This window comes from Papaver somniferum, chromosome 7, assembly GCF_003573695.1.
Source record: "Papaver somniferum cultivar HN1 chromosome 7, ASM357369v1, whole genome shotgun sequence".
Lineage (NCBI taxonomy): Eukaryota > Viridiplantae > Streptophyta > Magnoliopsida > Ranunculales > Papaveraceae > Papaver > Papaver somniferum.
This window is the reverse complement of record NC_039364.1, coordinates 70,901,390-70,912,470: the sequence shown is the minus strand read 5'-3', so window position 1 is coordinate 70,912,470 and position 11,081 is coordinate 70,901,390. Positions and strand designations below refer to the sequence as shown.

Below are 11,081 nucleotides of genomic sequence, written 5' to 3'. Positions count from 1 at the left end.
GAGGGATATCCCTGCGTAGGGATATGGAAGACCATTATACTTGATTTTTTGAGTTTTCGAGGGATATTGAGGGATGGGGTAGGAATGGAAGGCACCGTAGCTCTTACAAAGGGCAATTATACGGTAGATCTTTACGGATAATATGATAATTTGGAGATTATTTAGTATTTACCCCTTACGCCAGACCTACCCAACTCTGACAAATCTACAGATAATAGGGATAATTTGGTAACTCTGACTTGTCAAAAGAATACAGATACAAAATTTTGGAGTAAAAAAAGTGCAGCAAACAAAATCAAACTCAAACTTTCCTAAATTTCAAGCTCACTTTCTCAAGTTTTTCCCACCATTAATGGCGGCAGAAACAGTAGTAGTAGTTCCAGAAGAAGAAGAAGAAACCCTAAAAAAAGATATTACTAATCTTTCCTTCGTCAAGAATGAAAACACCAAGAAAACACTTTCTCTGTCGACATATTTAGGTTTAAGTTTCAGTGTATTTCTAGGTTTACTACCAAAATCATCAATCTCATTAATCTTATCCTTACAATCTCGTAATAGATTCCTGTCATTGAAACTATATCAAGCTGAAGAACAACTTAAACAGATGAAATCAAGAAGAAGAGAAGATTCAAAAGCAAATGCTAGAGTTGTTGAAATCTTTGCTAGTCATAGAAATGGATGGCAACAGGAAGAAAGAAAATTGTTGCAACAAATTGAAAACTCTTCTGATGAAATATCAAGTTTAAGAGAAAGAATTGATGAGTTTGAAAAATCTGAAGCCGAGTTGAGGAGTTTTGTAGAGAAATTAGAGAGGGAAATTTATGAAAGGGATGAAATGATTAATTTCATGTCTAGACAAACTATTCATGATGATGAAGATGGTGATGAAGATGAAGATGTTTATGTTGATGATGAGGATGATGAGAAGGAAGATGATGAAGTTGGTGGAAGTGGAATTTATGGTAGAAGCTTTGAGGAGGAAGTAATTAATGGAGAATTTAGTGAATTACAGTGTTTGAATTACTCAAGGTTTGGTAAAATTAGGGTTTCTTCTGAGGGTTTAGATCCAAACTCAGAAGAGCATTTTGATCAGAGAGATAATGATGGCCGTGGTGAAATGGGTTTTGTTTATGGGAAACAAAATGGTTTTATCAATGCCCCTCCTCGCAAAGTTTGTGCTGATAGAGCTGGTGGATGGCAGGTTTGGCAGTTTTCTCAACTCTCTGGAAACATTGGTGTTATCCATAAATTCAGTTGGAATTAATCTTTAGAAAGAAGTCCTTTTCATTAGTTGGAATTTGCAAAAACACCGTCTATTAGGAGAATTTATGTTTAAAATTTTAGTTGTTTATACATTTTGAGAAAGAAAAATAGAGATAGTCTACAATAGTAAAAGAGACCAAGCATGTTTGATGGTGTTTTCTTCTCTGAACATGATGTCTGTGTGCCGATTTTTGGTTAAGCCGATGATGTATTTGTTTTGGTCTACACCTAGTTTAAGTGCCATGAAAAGATGAAGGTCGGAAATACGAATTGCATAATTCACCAAAATTCGGCTAGTACCAGTGGTTTTACATGAAAGGATCATTATGTTGAGTGATTATGAAGAATGTGAGAAACAGGCAACAGTAGTGCTAAAACCCCAGGAAGAAAACCCTTGTTAGTCCCTTTAAATGTTAAAACGCCCCATAATTTTATTATAATCCAGAAGCTGTAATAGAATTTCATTAATGTTCTAGTTTGTGACATTTATTCACTCTTTATTTCCTGACAATTTCTACATGGAAATTTTGAAGTGAGGATCCACCCTTGTAATATATGACGATTCATAGGAAAAGTTGTCATCTCTGGGGGGATAATGTTTTGCTATATAGATTCCAATTAATGTTGTTTGGAGCCTGCAACTGGCTGTAATAGGAAGATCATGTTTGGAAGTATCATATTTTGCTCAAGTTCTTCTGCTTATTATACTCAAACTCCTCTCAGTTTTCCTAAATATCTTTTTAATAGTTCTTGACTGACATATTAGCGTATGATAACCATAATATCAAAAAATAATGGTTGTGTTCTGATTATGGTCATTTTAATGTTCTGTTGCAGGATGCGAAGTATGATTCCCCTGAGCCTTTGTACCATATGAAGCACGTTGTATCAAGGTAAGCTGTACATTACTGTTATTGGGTTAACTTTTATCATAATTTTACAATTTATTTTGAGAATAATAACCTTTTCTTGTCCAGAAGGGAGTCTCCCTGGAAAGCAGACGGTGAATTCACTGGAGTTCCTGCCAAATTGAAATTGGTTGAGCAGGAACTGCCCAATTTGGAAAGAATTGACAAGTGTGAGCCATTGAAAGTCTCCACATCAATTAGGAAGCAAGCTAAGAGATATCATGCTCTCTCTGGAAAGATTGATGATCTATGCAGAAGAATGGTAAGCTACAACAACTCCATTTTTTTCATATGCTTTTCATGTCATTCTGCTTTACTTTCTCAATATTCATAATTATGTGATGCCGGTATCTGATATTTCGGTTACTAGCAGTGAAAGCCCTGTGTACAAGATTTTATATAAAACCTAATTTTTCTTTGCTTAAATTAAGGACCACAGAATACTGTACATACAACTACCTTTTAAATATTTTTTGTAAAACCGTAAACAGTTATGGTCTTCCAAACCAGAAATGGCACTTTTCCAGAACTCAAATTTAATATGGAAGTTAATGATGTCTTTAATTTCATGGGGTCATACTTCAAGCATATTTGTGACATTGGATTAAATGTGTTTTAACCGATCCCGGTCCAATTCGGGTTATTATTAATATAATTTAAGGTTTTTTGAAAAAAAAAGTGTTTTTGGCAAATTCAGGAACAGGACTATGAGAGTATTGAGTAGTTTGACATGTACACATTGATAAAATGCGAATTATGGCACTTGGTCATTGTGTACTGTGTCAGTACCACTCTGCTCCCTATTAAAACTGTATCAGGCAAATAAATGCAAATTATGGTTGTCTTATTAACATTTTAGTGCGATACCAAAACCAAACTAAAGAACACAATAATTTGGAGTATTTATTTGAAAACAAAACAAGTTGATTTGAAGCAAAAAAATAGTTGTTCTTTGTAGTTTTCCATCATATCAATAATTTTAACCAATCCCTTTGTCTTTATTAAAGGAAATTTGCAATGGCTTCATTACAAACTCACAACTACCACCCACCAACCATTCATTATTCGTTGCATTTAAACCTCCAGATTTATATTGAATGAGCTTTGCTGACTACTAAGCCTTGTAGTTCACTTAGGTTAGGGTAGTCTTTCTTATCTGTGCTAAAGTTTTTGCTACCTCATCGCAGTGTATGACAACACCAGTCAAATCCTGTCACATGTTAGATAATTTGTGGCAGTGTGGCACATGTACAAACACCAGTCAATCAACAGTTGTATTAACACTAGACAAAGTTTAGGACCTACAAGGGGTTCAGACATTTAGTACCTTTAGAGGAAATATTAAAATAATTGTCCTTCAGGAATCTTAGTTCTGGACCTCTGGTCCCTGCGCTAACATGCAATTTATTTAGAATTTCTTTGAAAGTTTCTCATTAGCAAATTTTATGTACTGAATGGAAATAAATTTGTGGCTTTCTGGCAAATATTAAATTTCTTATTGATGGGGAATCTTTCTTCATGGTTGCAAATCTACTTGAATGCAATTACTTTTCCCTGGTTGGTATTATGACAAAATGCTTTCTGTCAGAAAGTGAATTCTTTAATCTTGCTTTTGTGTTACTGTTATTTTCATATTTTATAAAGATCATGGTGAAGATTGCAAATTTTCATTGCAAACCATACGTTTCTAAGATTGTTTTACGTAAAGGTTCTCCATTGTGGTCCAACTATTATGCACTGCTGTGGGTGATGTTGCCAGTTGACCTATTGACATGTCACTTCAGTTGCATGATTTTCATTTTCGATAAATATATTTATATTTCTCTGCCACTATTGGTTAAGTTGTAGTCACTTATCAGTGTTTTGATTTTTCAGCAGGCAAATGACCCTTCTGAACAGGCCCTAAATGCAGAATTTCGTACTCGCCGGCAAACGGAATTCTTGCTTGAAGCATATCGTCTTCAGCAGCGAGCAATCGAGACGAGACAAAAGCTAACAACGTTGCAAAGTGAAACCACCAACACCCATCTGGGAGAAGACCTTGATGCCCATGCAAAACTTAGCATCAGAAAATCATTAGACTTGATTAAAAACAATTTTAAAGAAATACAGAGGAATTTGGAGGTATGGTTGGCTAGAATTATGGGTGAGCTAGAAGGTGTATTGTCTAGAGAAGGTGCTTCAGCCGCTAAGGAATATTTCTTGTCCAAATTTCCATCATATGTTCGGTAATTGCATCGGCTATTTCTGCATAACAGATTCCACGTGACTTCACTACTTTTAACAGAAATTTAGAGCTTCTGCCTTTGTTGATCTTGTGTCCCAAAAAAAGATCAAAGCTATATGTAAGAATGTCGATGTTTATTTTGTATATGCGGTAAAAAAAATGTCTAAAATGAAAGTAAATCGAAGGAAAAATGTATCCTGTAAGCCATTTGGTTCTTAATTGTTACTTTTTGGTTCCGTCAGCTACCAGCATTTCTGAAAACAGCAATTTGGATAGCCCTGGCACACATTATTCGCCGAAGTGTGTTCAAAAAAAAAATGACTGTCAGCTCCCGTATGGGGAAGTAGTACTTTTTCAAATGGGAAAGTAGTGGGTGTATCAGCAAACGCATCATGTGGGAACTGTTGTATAGGTAATATGTGCATCAATATGCGGAAGCCGCAGCAAGATAAACGATTTTCGAAACATCAAGATAAACACAATAGTTTAGGAGAGAATGTCTATGACCTAGGTTAGTGATACGGTACAATCACGAAGATAGAGTCGAGAATGTCTAGGACCTCTAGGTTAGTGATACGGTACAATCACGAAGATAGAGTCCCAGCAGCATATTGTCGAAGCAGAAGGGATCCCAGAAGCAGAAGGGATCCCAGTTGCATGTATTTGTAGCATCCTAGAACCTTCATTTTAGATGGATTAAAAAAACTGGGTTGTTAACTGAACTACGCCTAACAGAAAAATACTTTCTAATCTACTGAGAGTGCAATTAGAAATGGCATTTTAAATATCTTATGCATTCAATAAGATGCAGATGTACTCACAAGTACTTTTTAGTTAACCACATACAATAAAGCGAAATGTTTCTCATTTTTCAGTTGCAGATAATAAGATTTAGGAGTAAATTAAGCAGAAACACCAGCTTCTTCCAACAACTGCTTCACTTTAGTGATGTAATCATTCATTGCTTCTTCAGTTGATTTTCCTGAGTAAGATAACAAAAAAGTGTATTCATCTTAGATCAGCCAGAAGCTATCACCATGGATACAAAAATGGGGGACATACAATATGAATTTCACAACAGAACAGGAAAAACCTATTCTATAGTAACCAAGTGTCACCGGAGATTTTTACCTTCAACTGATTTCCATGCATCCCATTTGGCTCTTTCCTTAGGACTGAACATTCCAGGGCGAGCTGCAAAAGAAAACAAGAAACTCATTTAAACACGAGAATCGATTCAAAACATATGAGACCATTATCTACTTATCAATAAACAATTTGATAATTAGTAACTGATGGTTTCTAGCAATGGTATTATGTACCAGTGTTGACATCTCCAATGGTTGCTTGCTTGTAAAGACTGTAAATAATAAGCAGATTTTCATTTGAGCAGTCAGGTAGAGTCTTTGCCTTCGCAGCATACTCTTCAAACTCTTCCTGCAATAGGAAACAATGCATATACTCATTAGCAATTATAACCTCTTTACCCCTACAGATCAACATGTAATGCATCATCTTCTTCTTCAAAGCTTGTTTTATGTTTGCTTTGGTCAATTAAAATTAGGATCTAATTCATATTCGACCACCTCAATCTGATCAACCATAGATAATTAAAAACTACTGATTGGATTGTTGCATCCCCCCAGTGTATGGAACAGTTATACACTGATGATTGGTGGTGAGTGATAAGATTCACCGAAAAAAGTCTAGCTTAGCAAGATCTTTAGATATTTACATCATTAGCAAAAATTATAGATCAATAATATATTTAATAATCTATGTATTTGTAGAGGTCTGCTCGAGTACGCTTGAAATAGAACCCTTAACATAATCTGACTGAAATGCTCTTGGACTTATAGTATATCTAATAATCTAAGTGTGTAGAGGTCTGCTTGAATTAGAACCTTAACATAATCTGACTGGAAACTTGATAACCAAATAGACCATGCAAGTTTCATAAATGGTAACAGCACCAAATTGTCAAGCTTGTAAAGTGATGGAGCAAAAATCTGGATCCAATAGCCAAGAAAAACAACAAAAACCTTAACAATCTAACTTATCCGCCGTAACTAATTGAAATCTAATCTGCAAAACATAACTGAGCTTTGCCTATCCTCTTTGAGAGGTTAGACATGTTCTACCCTTAGTATTTTCTTTCATCTTCTATGACTCGATCCTAGTATAAAAGGAGACTTTCTCAGTGATCAAATAACTAAACCTAGTTTCATGTTGTCTACTACAATCAACCTAATATATCTATATTATAGGATCTAATATAGGATAACCAAAGACCAAAGCCAAATGCATGTGAATAATTTACTTAATTTTTTTGAATTCTGAAGAAAGATTTATAATAATTAAAGCTATTGACAGACAATTTTCTTCAAGATCTAAACAAAAGAGGGCGTAATCAAACATGGGTGATTGGGTTTTTTTTTTTTAAAATAAAAAAGAAATCAAAAATTACGAATGATGATGTAAAAGATTAAGGGATGATCAAATCTATAGAAAGCGAAACAGAGAAGAGCTGGTGCAAACCTTCAAAGCCATTGATCAACTTCTCCTTGTTTTTCTCTCACCTGCGTAAAACACTAACATCCCCTCGATATTTATATTAACAATGTTAATTAATTACCCTTGCTATCAAAGTGTTTTTACGTATTTTGCCACTATCTTTGATGATCCCCGCTATATAGCCAGTATTGTATTGTTATCGAATAGCGCACGGCTATATGTTTTGTTTCGATCACTTTGTTTTGTTTCGATCACTTTTTACGCAGCGCTCTGATAACCAGCAAGACATGCCCTACTAATAAATTAGAAATTTTTGCACAAGGTAGGAGCATCAAATTATCATCAAGAGATTAATGAAAATTATACATCAAAATCAAAATCACATAGTTGCCTTTATAGGTTCCATATCAAATGGGGAAGCCTCAAGGTCCGGTATCAAATTTCTATTTCGAGCTGTTGCGCGATAAGAAACTTTTTAATTCGCTGCAATTAAACAAATTAAACAAATGAGAGATGGACCGATGATTTCATGGAAATAAATCTGCATTCAAACAACGGAAATATTTTCATAGAAAGATGGTTAATTATATGGAATTAACCCCTCTCAAACACGTCAAATATAAAAGTGAATGCAACGCTAATACTGCTAGAAATCCAAAAGAACAATAGCCGATTTAAAATAATCTGCCTAGACGCACACAGCCGATACATTTACATGGCAGTCCAGACACCATCCAGTGGAATGACAAAAAAGAAAACTGAAGCATCCATCCAACGGATTGACAATGTATCCACGCTTCTTTAATTAGCTAACCAACTAGTCCTCCAGAATAAATTTCAGAATGGATGTGCAGGTGAACGGACCCCCTAATACATAGAAATCAATATATAAAATAGAGAAAACAGTGAACATGTGTCCACATGGGTCTTATTCATCATTTCATCTTATCGTGACAACCAAACCGACGGACCTTTTAGACTAGAGTCGACCCCATTTCCAAAAAAAGCAAATAAATCAAGTTTCTTATTAAATGTGGCAACCAACTTATCAAATATGCTTTGGAATTTCTCAAGGGCAATTCATCAAATATGCTTCAAAGTTTCTAAGGGGTAAAGAAGCACATTCAGACTGACTTAAGATTCCAAAATGCAAAAAAAAAACAGTGTACACTACCAAAGGAAAACACATGAAAAAGAATGAAATGCAGCACAAGCACACAGGGAAAAAAGAGACTATGATGTAAACAAAAAGTACATTATATGATGTGCGTGAGAAACTCTCAAAGGAAAAACAAGTGTCATTGGGCATTTGTTCCACGTTAAATCGGATACGCAACAAAAAAAATGGACTAAAATTTGCCTCAAAAGTTAAAAAAACATTCTCTATTGGAAAATGTAAACGCAGCCTCAGAATCACATCCTCACAAGTTAAACTATACCCTTACATGGTCCAAAATGCTGAACCTTTGATTACCTTATTTCTTCTCTTCCTTCTCTGCCTCAGCAGCCCTCTTTGCCCTAACACCAACATGTTTGGCATTCATCCTCTCTAATCGAAGTTTGGCATAACCTTTTACTGATTTCATCTCGTCAGTAACCTTCACAAGATCAAATGCTGGCCTCTCACGAATGATGGGCATGAAAGATCCTGTGACCTGGGTTGCAGTCGCTAGCTCCTCGGGTGTAGAATCACCGGCCTGTTAAGTTTTTTCAAGCAAAAACATTAATCAATGCAGGCTTAGGCTGACAGGGTTCACTTAATGGCATGCAATGTTAAATTCTATGGAATTCAATAAAGGTTGTGGACATTTACCTTGATTTTACCAGCACGTCTTGGGAAGACTACAAGCTTAGCCTTGTATGTCTTCAATCGTTGAACGTTAGTTTGGAGACCCTCCAAGGAACTGTTCCTGCGACGATGATCAACTGAGATACCAATGGTTGGGGAAAGCTTCTTTGGGATACCAGCTGACTGTATGTACAGGTCTAGAATCAATACTGATAAATAAAACAATAAAAACTATGTAAATTTACTTTAGCCTACTGAATGATCTGTAAAAAGCAATAAAAATTCTTAACAAACCTTGAGCTCTTCAAGAGAGAATCCCCTGCCAGCCCTAACCTTCATGTTGTATTTCAAGGTTTGACCATGAACAACGGGACGAAGTGGACCAGATGTAGGTCGTGGAAAGATCTTCACCGCCTTCTTTTGTCTTGCTGGTAAAACAGTTCATGAACAGTAAACTCAAGCTTTGCTAATGTGAAGAACAGTTCATCAATGGTAAACTGAAGCTTTGCTATTATGATAAATGAATAAAAGAAAACTACGTACCAACACGTCTTCTGGTCTTGCGGGCAGGCTGGTTAAACCATGTCGTGACATAATTCTGCCAGTGCTTCTTAAAATGCCCATTAGGAATAACATTGTTGTGCTTAACCATGATTTACCTACAACCCAATAATAACATATTACAAAGAAACACAAATTATGGCCTAAAATTAACAACAATTGAAACTAGAAGCCCTAATCTCCAGCTAATTGGAAAAATTTGAAGACTGAAACGTCTCAAAATCTACCTCTGTGATCATATTTGAGATGTAACATAAATAGAACCTAACCAAGTCCTTTTTCTTTACACTAAATCACCAGTCCAAACTAACAAAACCCCTAAAACTCAAGAAGCCCTAAATAGGCTCCTGTAAAAACACATTAAATAATAGATATTGCAGGTCTCAGGAAGCATTTCACAATCACTGTGAAGTATTCATTTTTCATGGAAAATGATGCAAACATGAATACAAAAAAAATACTAATATTTAGGGTTAGGAGTATGGAGATTACCTCTGGGTTGATCGAGATCCGTCCGAGTGATGAAGAACGCGGAAGAGAGAGAAAGCTAGGGTTTATAATAAGGATGGAGAGGCTCAGGAGTTAAGATATTGAGTCTAGGGTTTTATTTTATTTTAATTACCTCTTTTAGCCTCGTCTTTAATTAGATTTTTCTTCTCTTAACCTTCGCAGTTTACAGAAGTCTCTGAACGTCGGGCCGCCGGGTGAGCAAAACACCCAAATCCATGAACTTTACCCAATCCAATCCGTATTTTGGCTTGTGCACACCCGATCCGTCTTGAATGCAGGTGAATTTTTAAAACCCGCAGTTTTTATGGGCTGGACGTGGACGAAATATGACCCGTGCGTTGAACGATACAACCTGTGATATTCAATTATATAACAAAATATAATGCGGAAAAGAAATAACACAAACACCAGAATTTTGTTAACGAGGAAACCGCAAATGTAGAAAAACCCCAAGACCTAGTCCAGATTGAACACCACACTGTATTAAACCGCTACAGACACTAGCCTACTACCAATTAACTTCGGACTGGACTGCAGTTGAACCCTAATCAATCTCACACTGATTCAAGGTACAGTTGCGCTCCTTACGTCTCTGATCCCAGCAGGATACTACGCACTTGATTCCCTTAGATGATCTCACCCACAACTAAGAGTTGGTACGACCAAAAATCGAAGACTTTAATAAACAAATTTGTATCACACAAAAAAGTCTACGGTAATAGATAAATCTGTCTCCCAAAGAAATACCTACGAGTTTTTGTTCAGTCTTTTGATAAATCAAGGTGAACATGAACCAATTGATAACCCGGACTTATATTCCCGAAGAACAGCCTAGAATTATCAATCACCTCACAATAATCTTAATAGACTAGCGAAACAAGATATTGCGGAATCACAAATGATGAGACGAAGGTGTTTGTGACTACTTTTCTATCTTGCCTATCGAAGAAATTAATCTCAAGCCAATCTTACGATTATACTCAAATACGATAAAAACAACAAGATCGGATCACGCAACTACAGAGAAAATAGTTGGGTCTGGCTTCACAATCCCAATGAAGTCTTCAAGTCATTAACCTACAGGGTCTCGATAGAAACCTAAGGTTAAAGGAGAATCGACTCTAGTTAATACAACTAGTATCACACAGGAAGTGTGGGGATTAGGTTTCCCAGTTGCTAGAGTTCTCCTTTATATAGTCTTTCAAATCAGGGTTTGCAATCAATGTTAGCTTAGTAACAAAGCATTCAATATTCACCGTTGGATGAAAACCTGATTAGATTCAAGCTAGTATCTTTCAACCGTTAGATC

At 35.9% G+C, this 11,081-nt stretch overlaps 3 protein-coding genes across 5 annotated transcripts; 1 reads left to right on the top strand and 2 right to left on the bottom strand.

Moving 5' to 3' along the window:
- The first annotated feature begins 248 nt into the window (after positions 1–248).
- LOC113297583 lies at positions 249–4,639 on the top strand. 3 transcript variants are annotated; one of them, XM_026546108.1, is made up of 4 exons: positions 249–1,201; positions 2,101–2,156; positions 2,244–2,433; positions 4,047–4,639. In XM_026546108.1, the coding sequence occupies exons 1-4, from the start codon at positions 353–355 to the stop codon at positions 4,401–4,403; spliced, it is 1,452 nt and encodes a 483-aa protein (XP_026401893.1). In that variant the 5' UTR covers positions 249–352; the 3' UTR covers positions 4,404–4,639. The 3 variants fall into 3 exon arrangements, with proteins under 3 accessions (XP_026401893.1, XP_026401892.1, XP_026401891.1); XM_026546107.1 differs by having other exon boundaries at positions 250–1,201; positions 2,241–2,433; positions 4,050–4,639; XM_026546106.1 differs by having other exon boundaries at positions 255–1,201; positions 2,241–2,433.
- A 525-nt stretch (positions 4,640–5,164) lies between these two features.
- LOC113297582 (acyl-CoA-binding protein-like) lies at positions 5,165–7,094 on the bottom strand. The gene is made up of 4 exons (XM_026546105.1): positions 6,937–7,094; positions 5,721–5,835; positions 5,530–5,592; positions 5,165–5,380 (listed from the first exon to the last, which is right to left on the bottom strand). The coding sequence occupies exons 1-4, from the start codon at positions 6,946–6,948 to the stop codon at positions 5,301–5,303; spliced, it is 270 nt and encodes an 89-aa protein (XP_026401890.1). The 5' UTR covers positions 6,949–7,094; the 3' UTR covers positions 5,165–5,300.
- A 143-nt stretch (positions 7,095–7,237) lies between these two features.
- LOC113297581 (60S ribosomal protein L13-1-like) lies at positions 7,238–9,876 on the bottom strand. Its single transcript, XM_026546104.1, has 6 exons — positions 9,755–9,876; positions 9,245–9,360; positions 8,996–9,129; positions 8,726–8,884; positions 8,387–8,609; positions 7,238–7,395 (listed from the first exon to the last, which is right to left on the bottom strand). The coding sequence occupies exons 2-5, from the start codon at positions 9,351–9,353 to the stop codon at positions 8,388–8,390; spliced, it is 624 nt and encodes a 207-aa protein (XP_026401889.1). The 5' UTR covers positions 9,354–9,360; positions 9,755–9,876; the 3' UTR covers positions 7,238–7,395; position 8,387.
- Positions 9,877–11,081: the final 1,205 nt, after the last annotated feature.

What these genes read in the sequence shown, in the direction of transcription:
- LOC113297583 (XM_026546106.1), top strand. Translation starts at nt 353, where the DNA reads ATGGCGGCAGAAACAGTAGTAGTAGTTCCAGAAGAAGAAGAAGAAACC. An exon ending in ATAGAGCTGGTGGATGGCAG is followed by an intron (nt 1,202 to 2,100) that starts GTTTGGCAGTTT and finishes GTTCTGTTGCAG; the next exon opens with GATGCGAAGTATGATTCCCC. An exon ending in ATGATCTATGCAGAAGAATG is followed by an intron (nt 2,434 to 4,046) that starts GTAAGCTACAAC and finishes TTGATTTTTCAG; the next exon opens with CAGGCAAATGACCCTTCTGA.
- LOC113297582 (XM_026546105.1), bottom strand. An exon ending in CATTGGAGATGTCAACACTG is followed by an intron (nt 5,593 to 5,720) that starts GTACATAATACC and finishes TTTCTTTTGCAG; the next exon opens with CTCGCCCTGGAATGTTCAGT. An exon ending in TGCATGGAAATCAGTTGAAG is followed by an intron (nt 5,381 to 5,529) that starts GTAAAAATCTCC and finishes TATCTTACTCAG; the next exon opens with GAAAATCAACTGAAGAAGCA.
- LOC113297581 (XM_026546104.1), bottom strand. Translation starts at nt 9,353, where the DNA reads ATGGTTAAGCACAACAATGTTATTCCTAATGGGCATTTTAAGAAGCAC. An exon ending in CAAGACCAGAAGACGTGTTG is followed by an intron (nt 9,130 to 9,244) that starts GTACGTAGTTTT and finishes CTGTTTTACCAG; the next exon opens with CAAGACAAAAGAAGGCGGTG. An exon ending in TCTCTCTTGAAGAGCTCAAG is followed by an intron (nt 8,885 to 8,995) that starts GTTTGTTAAGAA and finishes CTGTACATACAG; the next exon opens with TCAGCTGGTATCCCAAAGAA.